The sequence below is a fragment of the Lytechinus pictus genome, chromosome 14, assembly GCF_037042905.1.
Source record: "Lytechinus pictus isolate F3 Inbred chromosome 14, Lp3.0, whole genome shotgun sequence".
NCBI lineage: Eukaryota > Metazoa > Echinodermata > Echinoidea > Temnopleuroida > Toxopneustidae > Lytechinus > Lytechinus pictus.
In genome coordinates this window covers 17,252,706-17,272,787 of record NC_087258.1, presented here as the reverse complement: position 1 = coordinate 17,272,787, position 20,082 = coordinate 17,252,706, and the positions used below count along the sequence as shown (strand labels likewise).

The 20,082-nt window shown below is 36.6% G+C and overlaps 1 protein-coding gene across 2 annotated transcripts in view; it reads right to left on the bottom strand.

Moving 5' to 3' along the window:
• Nucleotides 1-19,202, bottom strand: part of LOC129276546 (msx2-interacting protein-like) — a 35,286-nt gene extending 16,084 nt beyond the window's left edge. Inside the window, exons 1-8 of one of the 2 annotated variants that reach the window (XM_064109271.1) lie at nucleotides 18,560-19,202; nucleotides 11,725-11,836; nucleotides 10,133-10,221; nucleotides 3,648-3,805; nucleotides 3,056-3,181; nucleotides 2,020-2,250; nucleotides 1,002-1,198; nucleotides 294-656 (exon numbers count right to left, since the gene is read on the bottom strand). In XM_064109271.1, the coding sequence (XP_063965341.1) occupies nucleotides 294-656; nucleotides 1,002-1,198; nucleotides 2,020-2,250; nucleotides 3,056-3,181; nucleotides 3,648-3,805; nucleotides 10,133-10,221; nucleotides 11,725-11,836; nucleotides 18,560-19,193 (1,910 nt within the window). In that variant the 5' untranslated portion in view covers nucleotides 19,194-19,202. The remainder of the gene's footprint in view (nucleotides 1-293; nucleotides 657-1,001; nucleotides 1,199-2,019; nucleotides 2,251-3,055; nucleotides 3,182-3,647; nucleotides 3,806-10,132; nucleotides 10,222-11,724; nucleotides 11,837-18,559) is intronic. The other variant, XM_054912923.2, reaches the window with a different exon arrangement.
• Between the last annotated feature and the right edge of the window lie 880 nt (nucleotides 19,203-20,082).

Here is a 20,082-nt window from a genome sequence, read left to right as displayed (position 1 = left end):
TTTTAATGTAACCACTTAACCAGTATTAACCACTTATTGACTAACAGGGTCATCAGCATTTCATCTCTTCTTTTACTGGCTGGCAGACTGACATTAATATAATTAACGTAAATTTTCTAAATTTTATCAATGTTGAATTACTGATTTCTAGGACATCAGGGAAAAAGTTGCGTTTTAATGCAAAATCAAACACAAATTCTCAATAAGTGCATCGAGTTGGTTAAAAATAATTGTAATTCTTTCTACAACAGATCCCAAAAACTGGAAGCAATCATCAACAGAAGGAAACGCACCTATCCCGGGGACTGAGACTTCTACTCCTGTCTTTGTACTGCTGTTCTCTCCTCTCTCGCTGGTGGAAACCATACTCCCTCAACTCTTTGGCATACGAATCTTCCATCTCAAAGCTCCCGCCGCTGCTCCGCGAGCCGACAAAATCGTCCTCCAGGTGCCGTGAGCTGGACTCGCCTCCGCTACCTGAGCGGAAGAACTCCAGGGACCCTGTCTGGCCTGGCGGGAAGGCATCATCCCCACTACCTGAGAAGTTGAAGTTGTTGCCGTTGCCGTTGCCACCGGTCCTTGAGGCCGAGCTGAATGCACTCTGGCTGCGTCGTTCCCGTCGGCTCTCAAAGGGGCTAAAGTTGCGGAACTCCCTGCTGCAAAATACAAATATGTAAGATAAGTATAAATTTCTCCTGAAGACAGTAAACAAAAACATCAGTCTTTTTTTTTGGAGGGGGGGTGGGGGGACCTCCTTGAAGTATTAAGTGATGCAACAGATTTGATTGTCAAACGCTTTGTAAATTTGATGAAACAGACCCCTTAATTAAGAGTGATTAAATAACAAACTTATTGTTTAACAACTATTTCAAATCAATTTCATTTCCATTCAAACACAATCAAACTAATATCAGATACAAATTAATGGACTGACCTTTCAAAGAAAAGCATTATAAAATATGGAAATGAAATATACAGAACACAACATTTCAAAAACTAACCTAGGAGTGGTGGCCCCAGTGCCGGAACCGGTACCAGACGCTGGCCCGGACACTTGGCCATCGCGGAAGGCAGTCGGGGTCCTGTCTGCTCCACCTGACGGTGAGGGAGACCTGCTCCTCTGGTAGTAGACGGCTTGGCCCGTACGCTCCATCCGGTCATAGAAGTGGTTCTGACATTCCCTACTCGCAAAGTCCACCTGAGGGTGTGGATGGGAACAGAGATATAACAATGAGGTGGAAACTTCAATTGATATTCCAAGTGTGGGGAAAAAGGTGAAGGGGGAATGAAAATGCAGTTTCGAATTCTTTAATATATATTACATATATCATAGAAAAAAAAGTCTGCTGCTAATGATTGCTCTTGAAATACCCTGGCCTCATATTAATGTTACAATTTTTATTTTCTTAAATAGGAGCAACCTTTACTAATCCAATACATTCATTTCTGTGTGGAGTGCTACTATCTCTGAGAATTTGCATGAAATTCAAAATCATTTTGGTGATTTCAATAACTTATAACATTAAAAAAAAAAAAAAATGCGTGCTGTTGATTTTTAGAGTTGCAATTGATTGCAACTCTTAGAGTTGCAATCAATCGCAACTTGATTTTTAACCAATCAACAGCACACATTTGGGACTTGCGATTGATTTTTTTGACTTACATTTAAACACAACTATTTCGGCAACGGACCCCTTATCCAATCGCATTCAGACAGTTTCTTTTACATTTCAAAGTCACAACCAGGGGCCCGTTTCATAAACATAAAGACATAAATTTACATGTTTTATAACAAGTTACAACCAATCAAATGAAATGATTTCAGAAGCTTTAAGCTGTGATTGCAATTGTGTCATTTTAACAAGTTCTATGAAACAGGGGCCCCCTGTAACACAAAAATTTGTGATTCATATCAAAAGCAATTCTGATTGGTTCATGGTCAGAGCTTTGAACAAAATGTGCATGTAACACCAATCCTGATTGGCCCTTCTGTCTTAGCTTGCTCAAGGATTCACTGACCTTTGGCCTCCGATTTGAAATCTTCCCATTCTTCATCTCCTGGACAGCCTTCTGAGCATGCTCAATGTTGTAGAAGAAAACCAGCGCCATCCCGGCCCGCTTGTCCACGACCACCCGCGAGACCTGGCCGTAGCGGAGGTTGAAGAAGCGTCCTAGCGTGGTCTCGTTGGTAGAGGGCGCTAGACTGTCTAGCCACACGCAGTTGGTCGCCATGCTCTTACCGAAGCCAAGCTGAAAAGGATGAAAACAAGGCTTGATTAGAACCATATATGCCCATTTTAAAACTGATTCTATAATGATGTCTCGGGACATTGAGTTGGGGTCTTGTTATAAACAATAACAATTTAAATTCAAAAGGTCAACACTTGTAAATTGATTTTTTCAAAAAGGTGGAGATGGATATCAGAAAATAGATTGAATTCATCTTAAATATTACGTTTAAATAAACTTTTCTTTTCTTCCATTTGAAATTAAATAGTTGAATAGTAGGTCTAAAATTTAGTGAAAACAGAAGAAAAAAAATTTACCAAACTATATTGAAGAAAAAAAAAGGGTTTAAAGAAAAAGTCCTAGTAGTGAACATGGCTAAATACAATATGAATAAATGAGAGGACAAGTAAGATATAATAATCTGACACTTGTTTGTGTATGCATCAGCTTACAAATACAGAAGCCAAATCTCAATGGATAATTATTCATTCTTTGTGATTGTTATCATAGGGGCATTTACACTTTTTACTTCAATAAAAATAACAATAATGTGCAACTTTTTTAAAGCGCTTAATACAATGTCTCCAACTATTACTCCGCTTAGCCCTGCTACCCTCATCTGTTGCTCAGTCCATCAAGGAAATTCTTCCTGGGAACCCATTAACTACACCTGGGTAGAGAGTGGCAAATGCAGATAAACGGCTTGCCAGAGAATGCAAATGCTGTGATTGGATGAACCACAGACATTGTGGTTCAAAGTCAAGAGACTTATCCACACGGCCATAGCACCTCATCTACGCAACAATTTCAATTCTGTAATATTTACCTTGACTTTGTTCTTTCCAACATATTCGCCGTCCAGCTTCTTCCTAGCTTTGACAACGCTGTCAATGTTTGAAAACTGGAGAAACGCAAAGGGCTGAGCGCTCTGTGGTTTCTTGATTTCTATATGCTGTTTGGATGGAAAAAAAATTACATACACCAGGATAAAGCACTTGCAAGATCCATTCAAGACATGGGTAGAGAGCGGTAAAAAAACATAAAATGCTTTTCTTGATCTATAGTCTACAGGTAAAGGGGTGCTCGTCTATTTCTTGATCCATATTCTACACATGTATCCATAATATTTCACCATCTATATAATCAATAATAATCAAATCTTCTCTCTCCTTAAAAAAATTCATGATACTTCAACAATATATGGTACCATTTTCAATAATTTTCCTTTTTTTCAGAGGAAAGGGATTGTAAAATAAAATATATGAAAATTGCTAAATAAAAATACTTGTTTAACTTATGCTTCTACTACTGCCACTACTACTAAGTACTACTGCTACTACTACTACTACTCCTACATACTGCTTCTACTTCTGCTACTACTATTACTAATTAAAATTGCAATCTTAAAAAAGACATACCACAATGTCCCCAAATTTGCAAAAAGCATCATGAAGCTCGTCCTTGTCTATGGTACGATCCAGATTCCCGACGAACAACGTCCTCGTGGCCCGGGGATGAAATTCGTCGAGTTCCTTCTCAAAGTACTTGACTTCGCTGTCATCCACACTTATGTCCGCTGTGTAAAAGTGAGAGAGAAACACACTGATCAATTCTTGTACTTCTTCCAACATATATGTAGTATGAGTCCTATATCATAATAAAAATTATCTGAAAACATTGTTGCCCTCAACTAGATTCAGGATGAATTGTAGTTTTACATGACACAGGAAACAATTAAATTTACAAAAAAAAACAAAATTGAGTTTTAATTTGGAAGGGGGGGGGGACCCTCTAATGAATTGATTAAATCTTCGATCTCAAAACAGAAAGAACATAGTGACATTAATGAAAGTGGGAAAAAAATGTAGTGCGTCCAATCAACCTTTAATGAAAAATGGTAATACTTGTACGGACAAACAGAACTTAATTTTCTATAATAGTAAGGAATGAGTATAGTAATATTCTTTCAAATAAGATATTCTGCTACAACACTTATATCATCTAATACATATGCCATTGTTGTTGCAGTTGCACATATCTTTTTTTTTTTGGGGGGGGGATTTATATTGCACTGGATAAAGCACGATAAAATACCAATTGATCCATATGCTCTAATCCATACATAAATTTATTGACGCAAGTGACTACTGTTATGGTTTCGTATGAACCTGATATCTAAAGTAGTGCGGTGGCTGTCATGACGCTGCAAAATATCTAGCAGGCCTAGAGATGGGTTGTCTATAACAAATCTAACATCGTATTGTGCTTATCACATAATACGGGATGTAGTCTGGATGTCGCCTTACAGTTTACAAATTGGTAACAGGGCCCGTTGCACAAAGTATAAACAAGGCACGATAGCTCAGTCGATAGAGCGGGGGTTTCGGATTCCGGTGACCCGGGTTCGATTCCCAAGTGGTGCGCTAGTGCCCTTTGGTAAGGCATTTATCCTCATTTCCAGGTCCCTCGGATAGGACCTTAAGCCGTTGGTCCCCTGGTTGCTTGCTCACAGGCATTCGTGCTTTCTTAGCAGTCAGGTAAAAAAAAAACGGTATAACAATAACAATAAACAATAGGAATATTAAACAAACAATTCTGATATGTATGAAAATAATTTGTATTATTGTGTTCTGTTGGAAATAAATCTGTATCTGAATGCATGTGCAACTACTTCGTGGCTATGATGATGTTGGAGGTGTTAGTGTTTGTGGGAGTGGTTGTGGATGGACAGACGAACAGGGGCCAATGCATTTGCTAATTATATCAAAATAAATTCTAATAGGATGCAGGCCTCTGTTACATGTACATGTTTTCCATGTTCATAATCCACTACTGAGATAAAACAGTGAATTACTAGTCAGTGTGCGCGTATGAATCCACATTCATGATATCATTTTTAGCTCGATGCACAAATTTGATTTACATGTTGGCCTACGCCCTACCCTTCAAGTCCTGTTTTGAAAATTGAAACAATGATACATAAACAAATACCCAAGCTGAAACCTTCAGGGAAGTAGGCAAACAAACCACAAATAAATGTCCTTGGAAGTTTTCTCCTGATGCATGAATAATAAAAATATATAGATCAGAACCAGGAAAGCAGTGCGCTTGGTTGAGTGACTACCGCTGCAATGGACAGGGGATACAAAATGTGGAAAAGAAAAATGCATCACGCTGGCAGCGCAGTGGGAGATTGGAGCCCCTTGCTCAAAATAAAATTTGAATGAATGAAGGCAGTAGTAATCCTTGAATTGAGAAATCAAAGAGCAAGAAATGGAATGATGATTCATAAAAGAGGTCAGCTATGCAAAAGAGGAGAGAGGGAGAGACTGAATGAATGGATGGATGATCGTTGGATGGATGGAAGGATGCACGGAACGAACGGACGAACAAATGAATAAATGAATGCAAGAATAAATGAAAGATGGAGGGATTGAATGAATGAATGAAAGATGGAAAGATATAATAAATGAGTGAATGGATGGATGGATGAATAAATAAAATGAGCAGATGAATGAAATGAAAGAATAAAAGATGGAAAGAGAAAATGATTGAAATGAATGGATGGATGAATAAAAGAAGGAAATGAAGGAAAAACGGAGAAAAAAGAGAAGAAAAAAAGAAAGAAAGAATTGCAAAATGACAAGTTGGTCATACAAAAGTACAAAGTACATTGCAAAAAACGAATATGACAAATTCTAAGGTACCATAGAACATTCTCAAATCTCACCCATGACCAACCGGCCCAGGCAGCCAGCCTGCCAGGTTTTTTCAATCACCTGAATTCAATTCATCATCACGCAGAGAAAAAAAGAAAGGGAACATTATAAAACTAAAAACATGGATATATGCGAGGTGAAATTGGCCAGCAGGTAATGCCAATATCTAGCTCATTGTATATGCTCGCGTCATTGAGAGATTGAAAACTAATGAAAGAGAGGAGATGGCATGACAGCAGGAGATAGAAGAGAGAGAGAGAAGAGGAGAGGTGAGGAGAAAGATTCCCAGAGTGTTTCCATAGCAACAGCACGATGGCCTTGCTGCATGGTTGCCTACGATTTATCACCAGCGAGGGACTCTTGGCGACAGCAGCCAATGATTTACCGTACATAATTAGCATAAAACGCATGCCCGATTCCCCAGCGTGTCCCCGCTATTCGTGCAATGCCTCCTACGCTCCCATGCAAGATGCAAAGACCCCCTGTCGGTTGGCAACAAACTTCTGCAGGGCGAAAGCGATGACGACGACGATGCTTCTGGCATCTGCGTGCTGCCCCAAATGGTGAATTGATTAATTTTTTGTGTGTGGGTGGGGGTGCTAGGCTGGCGTTCTGCATGGTTAACGGTGAAGCATATGGAATAGGAGTTGGGCTTTGGGAGGATGAGGAATGTGAAGGTTGGTATGGAGCCGAGAGATGAGCGAAGAACCCAACATGAGAGACAGTAGTACCCTGTTCTTTGTTAGAATGAGAGTTCCAGGTTCACATAGAGTGCATATATGTGCTAATGTCATTACAGAAAGCCTCCCTTTTAATCAATCTCTTATGTACCCCCATACGCTTCAATACATCAAAGATGTCATTTTTGTCTCTGCAACTGTGCAAGTCCATATTGCATTCACTGCTTTGCCACTGTAGTCTTTGTAATAAACAGGATAAATTATTTCTCCTCACACAAATGGGGGAGGGGGAGTCCATTATGAATACTACGAGTAAAAAGAATTAAAAGGAATACTACGAGTAAAAAGTATCAAAAGGAAAAAAAAAAAATATATATTTATCTGTAGGCCCTATAATGAAGGCCTATATTTTCATATACCAACATGTATGGTTCAAGGAGAAAACATGATTTATCAATGCAAACTAGTAGGTCTACATGTAGTACTAGGATAGGAAGTAGGCCTACTATACTATAGGGGGTCGATACACCAATATTATTTTCAAGAAAAACTTGAAAAAAGCTTGGAAGAAATCAAAGTCTGGTATTATTTCTTTTCTTTCCTTTCGTCTTTGCTTTTGTTTCTTATTTCTTCCTCAAGAAAACACTTTATGTGCTGTCTGCCAGGCCAACCCTATTCCAGTGCGTGTGCATGCATATAACATACATCACAAGTGTGTTGTGTGTATCAGATAGGCACATTACTCAGTTCTGAGCAATAGAGAGTGTAGTGTACACATCATACACACACACACACTCTACACATAGCGGTATGGCACGTACATTATATGGAATACATGTACATGTATGCATACTGCCGAAGTACAGTATCATTACAGTGCATATTCCATACATTTTTCATTATGCATTATAAATTCAGTCTCATAAATCAAGTTCTTATCTGTCCCTTTGAAACTCTTTGTCTGATAATGAATGTGAGAGCAAAAAGAGAAGAGTGCAACCATGACAACAACTTTTAACAGTATCATATTGGCATTTATAGATTAATAATGCAATCGGCCTACATATTTTTTTTTTGAACAAGTTGCAACTGTAACATGCACTCCGACCTACAAAAATATAGGCCTATTCCTTGTTAAAGTATATTGAGTAACTTATAAGCTCAGAAGTCAGAAGTAATGTATAGGCCTATATACATATACTAGTATTACAAAGACTGATATTGGATTGATTTTAATTGAAGCTGAAATCATAGTATTAAATCACACCCTTTCCTAAGATTAAGATTTCTAGAAATTATAACAATATGCAATGTACAATGTATGAGGGAAAGAAGAGCCAGCAAAAATATGACCCTTAAGGACGTTCCACAGTTATGTTTGTGCGCATTATGATCTGCGCATAGTTTACACTCTGCGCGCTGACGTCACAATGGATGAACAGGTGATTGATTAGAGCTGATTTTTCTCATCTTCTGCACTTTAACTGCAGATCCGATGCGTTATTTCATGAAGCTAAAAAATGGAATTATTCCATGGACCATTCAAAAAAATAATTCTACAATTTCAAAATACTTTACTCTGCACTGCTGCCAAGAATCACGAATATTACCCCGATTTTGAATAAATGGTCGAGTGGTTTTGATTTTTTCTTCACATAGATACAAAGCATTCGGCGCATTTTTGGTGTTTTAAAAAGCACATTTGCTCTAATAAAAATGCAGATAGTTTAAAAACAAGCACATGAACCCCTATTTTTTAATGTTTGTACCTCTTAGGTATACTTTCCTCTACAACTCTGCAAATTTTGGTGAAAATGACATGGATTTTGAATAAAGTGCAGCATCTATTGTACGTTTGTAGTTTGTTACTGAAATTTTACATTTTTTAGATTGGGGTTTTGTTATTGTTTACGCCTTTTTAAAGAACTGATAGTGCTGTTAAACTTAAAATTGCAAACAAATAGCACTATAAATAGATTCTCCATTCTAACGATACAATTATTAACTCTCTTGCGAAATTTGATGACTTTTTCATGTATTTTGACTGAGTAATAGAGGTTTAAACTCATTGTAGTAATCTTGGGCGGTCTAAAAATGCCAAATTCTTTTGAATGCGCAATTCTTAAGAACATCAATTTGGGTGAACTTTGAAGCTGTATAGCAAAAAATCAAGCACATGGACCTATGTTAATTTTTGCATATTTCGAATATTAAGGTTCTAAAGTATCTATGTGCAAAGTTTGGTGAAAATGACATGGATTTCACTTTAACTGTGGAACGTCCTTAATCATTATAAAGGCAGTGTATATCTAAATATTTTCTCTTTTTCGCATGGATTTTCCAGCGGTAGGTCAATGAAAATCTGTAATATAGGCCTACAAAGATACTTTTGAATAGATACTCAAGCAGTATAAATGATGTACCTATTCAATACACATAGTACTGTATTCTGCTTTGGAGTGCAGATTACGACAACAAAAACACTGTATTGTAGGCCAATAGGCACTAAATGTATAGTTTACTACAGAGTCTAGTCATAGGTAAAAAATATATTTTTATCTACATCTAGAATACAGATTTGAGTCACCCCAATTGTATTAGCCATTCCAATGGAAGAGTTTTGAGTCAACTTACAGTATAGTTTGACTTTGACTTCATATACTGAGGGAAAATTCAACACAATGTTTTGAAACATGTTTATGTAAAATAAAGCTTGCCATAACTTGGGCAGTGAAACATTTCTTAATGAAAATGGTTGATTTTATTGCATGCATGTAGTTGACATATTTGTGATTCGGGAGAATCATGTTTCAAAATTCACAAATAACTTGTTTTTGTTGTTCTCTTCAAGTCCTAAATGTAATTAAAATGTTTTCAAAAACATGGTCTTTTTTTCAATAGTTCATCGCAATGCACTGGACATGTACTTCATCATGAAGTCAGATTACGTCAGTAAGGGATGTGACACGCTTCTATCAGATTGATAACAAGTTTGTTTTGTTTTGTGTAGTTTTGGGGGAGTTTCTCAAGTAATTCACAAACACAGTCACATCATATGAAGAAATGTGCGTGGAAGACATGGCAACCAAGCATTCACCCTGGCAATTTATGCATTAAAAAGGACTTTTTCAGTAATGATCTATTGCTGTTGTTATTGTTGTTTAACACACATTGATACCATGCAATGGCTATATTGGACTTTGCGACAACAAAATGGCTTGCAACACATCACTGTTCGGCAAGTGAAAGGGCAATATGAAACAAACGATTGCAAAAACGATACCAATTTTATTTCAAAATACTCTTCAGAAAATGTAAAGGAAATAATTGTATATATTTTTGAAGACATCTGCCATATTGCACTTTTACTTGCCGACCGATGACATATTCACGTTGATTCTTTTTTATTTGCATTGTTAATACTTGATATTACCATAGATTTTATACAACATAGCAACAAAACATTGCCAATTTAGCACAATGAGTGTGATAGTGATTTTTTACCTGCTCCTTCCCACGGCGACAGTTTCATTTCACAGCCAAAGAAGAGCTTCCCTTTCGACGCCGACATCGCCTTCTCCATATCCTCCGTCCTAAATAAAACAAAGATTAAAAGAAATTAAAAGAAATGAGAGAAATTAAGAGATATTAAGGAAATATTATGAAATTTTAAAAGATTAAGTCGGAGCAGAAATAGAAGCATCTCGCCATGCCCATCGCCAAATTCGCAACATTCCGATGGCAAATAAAAATTTTCAGAGGTACTTGTACGATTTACTGCTTTCAGCCAATGAGATCCTCTTTCTACACCTGCAATTGTTATTTCTTGTGATAAAGGGACCTACATTGTAACTGTAGCATATCTGAGGCTTGATTGCACACCATGTATCTTTTCTTACCACGGACGATACAAAATCTCTCTTTCCGTAATTTGCCTTTCTGTTTCCAAGGGGAAAAACGTACTTCTGTCGACAGTCACAATATACACTGTACATTTAATACCGAAACATTGATATCTAGTAGAACCACGCGTTTTTTCAAGATAAAGAAAGAAGAAATGTCATATATCTATGAGTTCCAAAACAAAATTCATGCCTTATAACACAGCATACTGTTACGCATTTTGTCTTAATAGTTCTGTCAACATTAGGGACTATGCAACCTTGCTGTTCACTAAAGAGAAATGTAGTGAAAATGATCACCATTCAAAGCGCTTGAACCCCCACAATATATGCTTTCCGAGTATATCAAAGACACCTTACCAAATTAAAATCATACAGGGCAGATCAATACCAACACCAATGGACGTAAAATAATAAAGAGTTTTATCGTTGCTGTGTACTATATAGTATCCAAAATGGTAGTGGTCTACTATCTGCATGCATATTGAAACCAAGTATGATGTACGGCTTCGTGGAGAAAGAAACGGGACTCGTAAAAACCATCTAGTTATTCAAAGGAAGAACTCCTCCAAGATATTGTAAAGCACAAGATAAGGGGAAAAGGCAACCTACACCGTTCATTAGTTCAAAATATGAAAACCTACAAAAAATTAATATTTGTTTGTTCATTATCACCAGCATGATGACTTACAAGCAGTAAGCATACAAGAAATATACACTGGATTAATTCCCTACTACCCACATGTAAACTCTTAACCAGTAGGAGCTCCATGTCTAAATGTTGCTCTTGTTGTATCAGATCTTTAATCAGCCTCTAAGGTTGGAAGTTACATCAATTAAAATGACCTTTTAAGAACTATGTTCAAATGGAACCATAAATTTACCTTATAACCACCCACCCCCCCCCCCCCCCCCCATCAGCCTCTAACAGAAAGGCAACATGATTTTGAAATAATCAGGTGTGGTATATTTGGAAGCTACATCAATTAAAATGCCCTTTTAAGAACTATGTTCAAATGACACCATAAATTTACCTTATAACCACCCACCCCCCCCCCACCTTCCTGTTCGTGCTTCAATTTTGCTGTTTAAATTTCTGCTTGCTCATAGGAATTAGGTCTGTTTCTTAACATGTTCTGTATCTGTATTTTGAAGGCATTGTAAAGTGGTGTTAGAAGTTAAAAAAAGGTTTACCTCTTGAAGAAGACGATGCCGACTCTATCGTCCCCCGCCCCCTGGACGGTGACTGCTGTCACCTGGCCGTACTTCTTGAACTCGTGAAACAAACCATCCTTGATGCTTGAATCTATACAGAGATAAAATCAAACCTGGTCAGTCTCAAGAAATAATAAAAAAGAGATTTTCAGATATGTGAAAAATAAAACTATGCTTCAAACAATATTTGATGATTTTCTATTACCAGTCATGTCAATCATGTACAAAATATGTTTTTACAAAATTTTGTGTATTAAAGTGAACTTCACTACTGCAGCTTTGAATAAAAAATCAAACATGAAAATTTCAAATGTAATCCATTTGAAGCTACTTCAATATCCGTCATCCACCAACATGCTAGATATTCGTGTCTGAAAGAGCTTTCAAAGATAAAAGCACATTGTGTAGTGCCTTCAAAGCAAACTACAATCACATTTTCAAACCTTCCAATGTTCCATCGCCTGATAGTTCGTCACAATATAATTAAAACACAAAATGTCATGGCACATACTACCACATAGTGCTGTATACCACACATAACTTTCAAATTAATTCATCCTTGACGCCCTTTCAATCAGGATCCTCTCTCATGTTGAATGAATATCACGATGAACGGGAAAATAATTCCATTAAAATCCAGATAGTAATTCCAATGGTTCGGCAAACGGGAGCTAGAAAATATTCCTTGATGAAACAGATGAAGCCGAGTAACATGGTTTTCATCCAAATTCCTGACGAGACGAGTTGGTCCAAGCAAGAATAAGGTCTGTTGCTGAGAAGTGATCTATAAATATTTTTCACAAAGCAGGTCAATGGCTCATTCGCAGAGCAACAAGTAATCATTTACAATTTTTTTACTATAAATTCCAGTCTGGTATGATCATACAGGAACAGATAAGAGTATTACTCCAGTAGGCCTATAGGCCTATCCATCCTTTTTTTTTAGTTTTTCAAATTAGAATAAATGTTCCATTGGCTTGATGAAACAGAATCTGGCAATAACACACATACAGTTATGTAAGCTCACCCGACCGCAGGCTAGCAGGACTGCCACATACATGTTATAACAACAAAATACATGTACAATATAACATTGCGCAATACTGTATCAAATTAATGTTAATATGGTTAAAACATGTGAGTAGGATAATTGTTGATTAAGTACACACTTTTCATATCAATTTTAGAGCTCGATATTCAAAAACAAATTCCATGTACAGTACATACAGTAGAAGGCCTCCACTAATACTTTCATACATATTCAGTGCTACTCTACTGGACTTAATGGTGACGAAAAACACAAATATATATATATTTTTTTTCTATTCTAAATACATGTAGGACCTTGAAATGAATATAAAAAAATCAATAGATTTAAACAAAATGAAAGAAAGAAAGAAAGAAGAAAGAAAGAAATGAATGTAGGACCTTGAAATGAATTTTAAAAAACTTAATAGATTTAAACAAAATGAATAAATGAATAAATGAATGAATGAATGAATGAATGAACGAACGAACGAACGAATCAATCAATCAATCAAAATAGACCTGAAAAAATAATAAAAAATAAAAGTAAAGAAAATTTTGAAAAGAAAATATATACCAGTACCAGTGTTGACCACCAAACACAATTATAACTGATCTGCACACATCAATGAGTGAAATTATACATTGTAATACATGTATCTAAGTACAATACATGTACACGTAGTACAAAAATGTAGGCTTACATGTAACAATAGGCCTACATATAAAGTTGATAATTAATTCAGAACATTACCTATACATGTTGAAGAAGTCAGGAAAATGCAAATGATATTCAATGCCACCCAATCATATTGTACAGTATCATATACGTACTCCACTCCTACACACACTGTGCTTGTTCAAACGTCCAAAGTTCCAATCACTCCAAATGCAGACAGACAACATCGGCCTATGTATTGTATACATGTACAAATACATACCCATTATACTACATGTAGTAGTCATATGAAAGACCACGTAACTATTCCCCTTTTGAATGTCATTTGTGGAGTGCACAATACCGCACTCACATATCATTTCCTGATTTCACATGCAAACGACTCCATAACAACGTGATGATATACACCACAGAGAAAGAGAAGTCGTGTATAAACATGAAAAAGGAGAATATATCCATGCACTCTGAAGCATTCGTAAGTGGCATCTATTGATAATTCATAATATTACTATAAACAGTAGATGGGCATAGCAGTCTGGCACAGATGGAGAGAGAGAAAGAGAGTCTTTTAAAAAGAAAGAAAACAAACTTGACAGAGAATGAAAGACAGAGAGCGCAATCCCAGAAGAGAGCCTAATGTACTGTAGCAAAAGTAATAAACTGTATGACACATAACTGTATAGGATATGGTTTTATACAATGTGTGTCTGATAGGTTTTGAAAGGATATATAGGCTTACCAATTTTGGTAGGAGAAAGAATTTCCCTTCAAGATAAAGTGTATGATTCATACTCAGATACTGGAGTTTTATTTTAATTCAAGTAACAACATTTCTGGTGTCACAGGGAAACACTTTTGCTTTTACAAATTTGATTTTCATTCAAAAGAAGAGCCAAATGTATGTTCTGACAGTCCTAGTTAAAAATCTGCTACAAAAAAAAAAAAAATTTGTAGCAGTCTTTAAAGAATGTTGGGCGAATTGAGATGTGATACCGGGAAAGTTATTGCTTGTGTCTGTGAATCAATTATTGTATACCACCTCTGTAACCCTCCGTATTATATTTCTAAGTTCATTCAAATTTCATTTACTTTCTATTTGTATGAATTATACGACTACACGACAAATATTTCCCCTTCCTTTATACATACTGCACAAAGTGAACAAAAATGCAAAATGAAAATTTGTGAAAATGTACTTATCCTGAAAACAAAATCAAGAAATTGCATTATATCCATATTTGATACCAAATACATGGTACACATAACATTGCATGAAGGTCAGTCCAACTACTAGACAATTTTTCCCCTTTGAAATGCTATTTATTTAATGCAAATGCCAGATATGCATATTAGCTGTTGAAATCATTGCACTTGCAGTGCATGAAGAATCACAGTGAATCTGTGAGGCATGAATACTGAACATTTACAACTTTTTCTCTACATCACATTGTGTTTCAAACTGAAACTCGATATTTTTCCTTTAAAAAGCGATGAATTTCCCCCGCTGATATCAAGGCCAGATGTTTCGTTCTTAATCACCCCAACATGCGCCCTACTCAAATAACAAGCAAAGCAAGCAGGATTTAGACCGAAAGCGGACGGACGGACGGATAGCGGAAGGAAGCGCTGGGACAGCCACTCTTTCCTCTCCAACAAACACTCGAGGTCCCCCGATAACATATTACAAGAACACATATGTCTACTGCAAATTTGGTATATTGCCATATCAACTTCTACACTACATGTACATGTATTTGTACAGCGTACACATTTTTCGTGCAGTGTGCAGTGCTGGTGTAGGCCCTACATGTATGTCCATAGAAAATTCTGTAGGTTTATTGATTACACATACATGTACATTGTAATGAAAATGCTGAAAAAATGACAAAATATCAATATTGGCTTCTTGCCAGAAATGTGCTTTTCTTGGCTACATGTAATTTACAGCATTTGATGGCCAAAGAAAAGACCCTTTTTTGTGTCAAGGTTTTAAAAGAGAGTAGGAGTAATATTTGATTTCTACCTGGAATGGTTAGAGATTTACCAGTTTACTATTAATGTGAGGACATATTCGTAGGCCTACCTAATGTTGACTATCCAACCACACCCTAAAAAGGGTAAATTTGCATTTCGACCTTCATGTACTTTTGATTAAATGTTAAATACTGGAGTGGTTTATACATACATGTAGGCATTATGCAGCAAGTCATAATTACCCTTATTTATAATATGAGCCTTCTTTCAGTTTTGATGAATTAACTTTAATATAGGCCTACCAGGTCTCATCGGCAGTTGTTTTTATTTGAATATATTTGGGTATGACTGAAAACAAAGATCTGTGTATATAAAATCAGACTTGATCATTATTACTCGGTTAAAATCTTTTATCCATAAGCTGTCTGACCAAATACCATGTAAAGTACATAAGTTCCACTTACATGTACTATTCGCGAATTTCATTATCTAGGCCTACATGTATAATTTCAATATTTTCCCCATATTTCTATTTCAACATGACAAACATATAATGCTGCACTTTTTATCATTAATGTTAAAGGCTGAGCTGACAAAAACACATGAAGAGGCGATGCAATAACTCAGATTGATTCAACAGAACTCTTTTACATTATGGTATCGCAGTAATTGAACAAGGGTGCATGCGCATACTGGTCGGTGTCTTTTGGACAGCACTTTAATATTGGCACTCACCACTTTGGTGGTTGAAAGATTAAGGTTTTATGCTTTTTACTCCCCAATCCATTAGAATCAACCTTCACCCTATCTCATGTCAGATAGCCAATTCAATTATCGCCTTCTTTCACGAAAAATGAGAGAGTGTGAAAAATGAGGGAGTGTGAAGAATGAAAGATAGAAAGAAAGGAATAGAGAGGGGTTGGGATTGGGGAATAGATGGATGGATGGATGGAAGGAAGGGTGGATAGAGGTACAAGGAAGAAAAAAAGGAAAGACGAAAGGAGGGAATGAAAAAAAGGAACGAAAGTCAGATACATGTAGAATAAAGTATAGAACGTCAGATGAAAATTAAAAAAGAAACTAGGAAAGAGTCTTAATAAAAATAAGAAAGAATAAAGAAAAGACAAAAAAAGAAAGAAAGAAAGATTGAAGCAATACAGGCTAAAATGGGAGGGTAGAAATAGATGTGAAAAAAGTAGGCTTGTAGAAAATGGACAAGGTAGCGTAAGGGGAGTTTTAGTCGATCGGGAGGTGTCATCTCTCTTTTTAAAAAGATCACACATTTTTCACTTCCCTCGTTCTTTCCTGAAGTACGTGTAGGAAGCATTCTAATGCATCCCTGCCATTAAACCCATTATGTGAAAGAGGTACAAGGGAGGGAGGTTCTCAACAAAATGTATGTCAGGCATTCTTCTCTCCTTATCCACGGTCTCAATTCTCTTGCACCAATTCCCAAATCCATTTAATACCATTGCGGTCTTGATGGGGAGATGTGCAAAGAGCTTTTTAAGACTTGCTTCAAACCCAAACATACCAAGACCCAACACACTACAAAGTGAATTTTGAATCTTATTGTTCATCTACTCTAACATGTCCATCCTGACTATGCAAAATCGCAAAATCATAAGCCTTCTTGATAGAACAATTTAGAAAATCCCCTTTCTTAGCCAAAACAATGCTAGTACATTAAATAAAAAAATGTAATTAGATAATTGATCCACTAATAAATTTGATGCGAAACCACCATCAATTTCTTTGATTCATTTAAAGCTGTGTTTAATAGTACATGAATTGCACTCATTATTTAAACTTGGGAGTTCATCCTGTTATATTGATTTGTGAATTGGGACTGAATATCAACAGAAATGACTGGAAAAGTTCAACTTGGAAAACTGGAGAGTGTTTCATCAACATTTTTATCCGACAAGTTGTCAGATCTGACATCTTTCTCTGATGTTGATTGGCTGAGAGGTACTGTTACTATGGTAACTGTCAGATAAAATGGGACTTGTCGGATAAAACGTCCGACAAGTCCTTTCATGAAGCGCTCCCCAGATACATCAAACATTAATTTACAGTATTAACCACCACTTCAACACTTCAATCTATACGCAGTTCTTTTAAAACAAGTTCATATCATTGCCATTTTTTAAGCTGAACACTTTAATGTAATCAATGGATGTTCATCATTTGATAACTTCATCTTGAAACTGAAGATTACTCAACCAATATCATTTTTTCAAGTAAAATCTTCTTTGCAAATTGCAAACAAAGTAAAATGTAAAAAGAGGCTGTATATATTACTACTCAAAAACACAGTGTAGCTTTACACAACATTGATCAATAAAGCTCCACCTATAAAGTTTCATTTTCATAAAACCAAGTCATCCATTTCATAAACAAATAAACCACATATTTGAAATCGACGACTACAACATTGTGCAATTTAGGGACTGTCCCTTTTTTCTCCCTCACACATTATCTTCTCTTTTTTTCTTTCTCTTTAACATTGTTCAAGTCTGAAATAAAAGCTTTAGATTGTGGTGAGAAAAATACAGAGGAATATCAGGCTATGGTATTTCGTAATGAAATATACGGCACATGACAATACATGTTCTTAATATAAGTACAAGTATGAGAAAGAGTAAATATATATACTGTACTTCCTCTTTCCAACAAACACTGCAATAATATTAACAAATTTAAGAAAGGCAAAGAGAATTTCAAACAAGGGAATTTCAATTAAATTTTACAGTGAATTCTACAATAAAGAAAGAATTTACAAACAAATATCAATAAAGAGCATTTAACCGTATATAAAGGGTACATATAGGGCCTGTTGCATAAAACTTTTTACCTGAGAAAACTCAGGTATTTTTAACCTCAGTTTTTGCCCTGTGTTAAAGTCAATGGCAGAAATCAGACTAACCTTAGTTTTCAGTTTTTACCGGAGTTTTCTCAAGTAAAAAGTTGTATGCAACAGGCTGCAGGAAATGTACATGTATAGAAGTACACTTCACCTGAGATTTAATAGAAATATACAAGACTATACAATGTGAAATATACATGGATATTGTGAAGTATACAAAGCGAAATGTACATTCTACACTGTTTGTGAATGATTAGGATACATACCGCTCGACCTTGAAGGTAAGTTTCTGACACACAATCCTGAGTACTTGAGTGAGCTACCTGAGCTTTGAGTGTTTTCTGTGTTTCGACTTTCCCGATCACTCTCTGGGTCCTTACTACACTGAGACCTCCGCGACCAATTGTCGCTCCCCGACACACTACTCCGCGAGTCCGTGCTCCGGCTCCGGCTGCGTGAGCGGCTGCGCGATCGACTGAAACTCCGCGACCGCACAGACCGCGGCGAGTGGCTACGGTTCGTGCCAGAGCCTGTCCTCTGGGGCGCTTTTGGGCGCGACTTCCGCGAGCCGGAGTCCGAGTAACCATCACCGTCGCTCCGAGAACTTGTGAAATTATCCTTGAAATATGATTCCGGTTGGTCCTGTGTGTACGGTGTGTCACCACTATTTCCACGGGAATGTTGTGAGTAGTAATTGCGATTGTAAGACGTCCTTTCGCGTGACCTACCCTCACGGTAGGCCGATGGCGACATGCTATTTTCGTCCCTGTAACCATCACGTGAGTCCCGACTGTAATGTCTGTCGTATGATCTCCCATAGTCATAATTTGATCCCAATTCATAACGTTCATCTGCTGACCTGCAAAATATAAAAAAGAAATGTATGAAAATATAATCCATAAATGTAAGACAATACTGCTGTTTTTTACCACAAAATTTCAAAGAATACTGCTGAATAAACACACATACATGTACAACAAAAAATATCTTTACGGCAACATACATATGATTAAAATAAAACCGTACAACATTATATCAACACACACATTCACACCATACTACATAAGCCTGCATTATCATAACGTAATATACTAGGGAGGTTATTATTGTCAATACCATTTTAGGCTTTCTAGCTGTACATGTACATGTACACCAATATTTTAAATCACTTAGTAAGATTATGGGTGTACCAAAGAAACTTAAAAAAAATATATACTGTATACGAAAATTAAAGCTTTACTATTAAATCATTGATTTGAAATCAAGAGTTATGAAGGCATAATCTTGTTGCTCAGGGGTTATTAACTATTTCAGTCAAACAGTCAAAATACAGGGTAGCCGAGGCAATTATTCATGACCTTGTGAGTTGTGATAAAATGCATTGATTGTGATATGAATGCATAACAGAATACATAACAATCCTAAATGTTTACTTAATATGTATTAAACTTCAAATATAGTTGGTTTTAATTCATTGATTTTCAGGGACAGAGATTTCTCATGGTTTCCAGAGCAAAGCTTTCAGATCTCAGAGCGCAAGGCATAAACCTGTGAAACGACCAACAAGCGAGGGCCCTGAAACAAGACAAACAAGTGACTATTTTGGGACAGGCCTTTGCCACCATAATCGACCAGGATATTTGATTTAGGCGACGCTGGCGCTTGGTTGCTCAGCGAGAAGTTCCATTGGCCCGTGCAAGGCGAGCCCCATTACGCCTGGTTAGGAGAGATTTGTGGCATGGTTTACATAGGTTTACCGAAGACTAGAAGCAGGCCAGCAAGAAGTGTA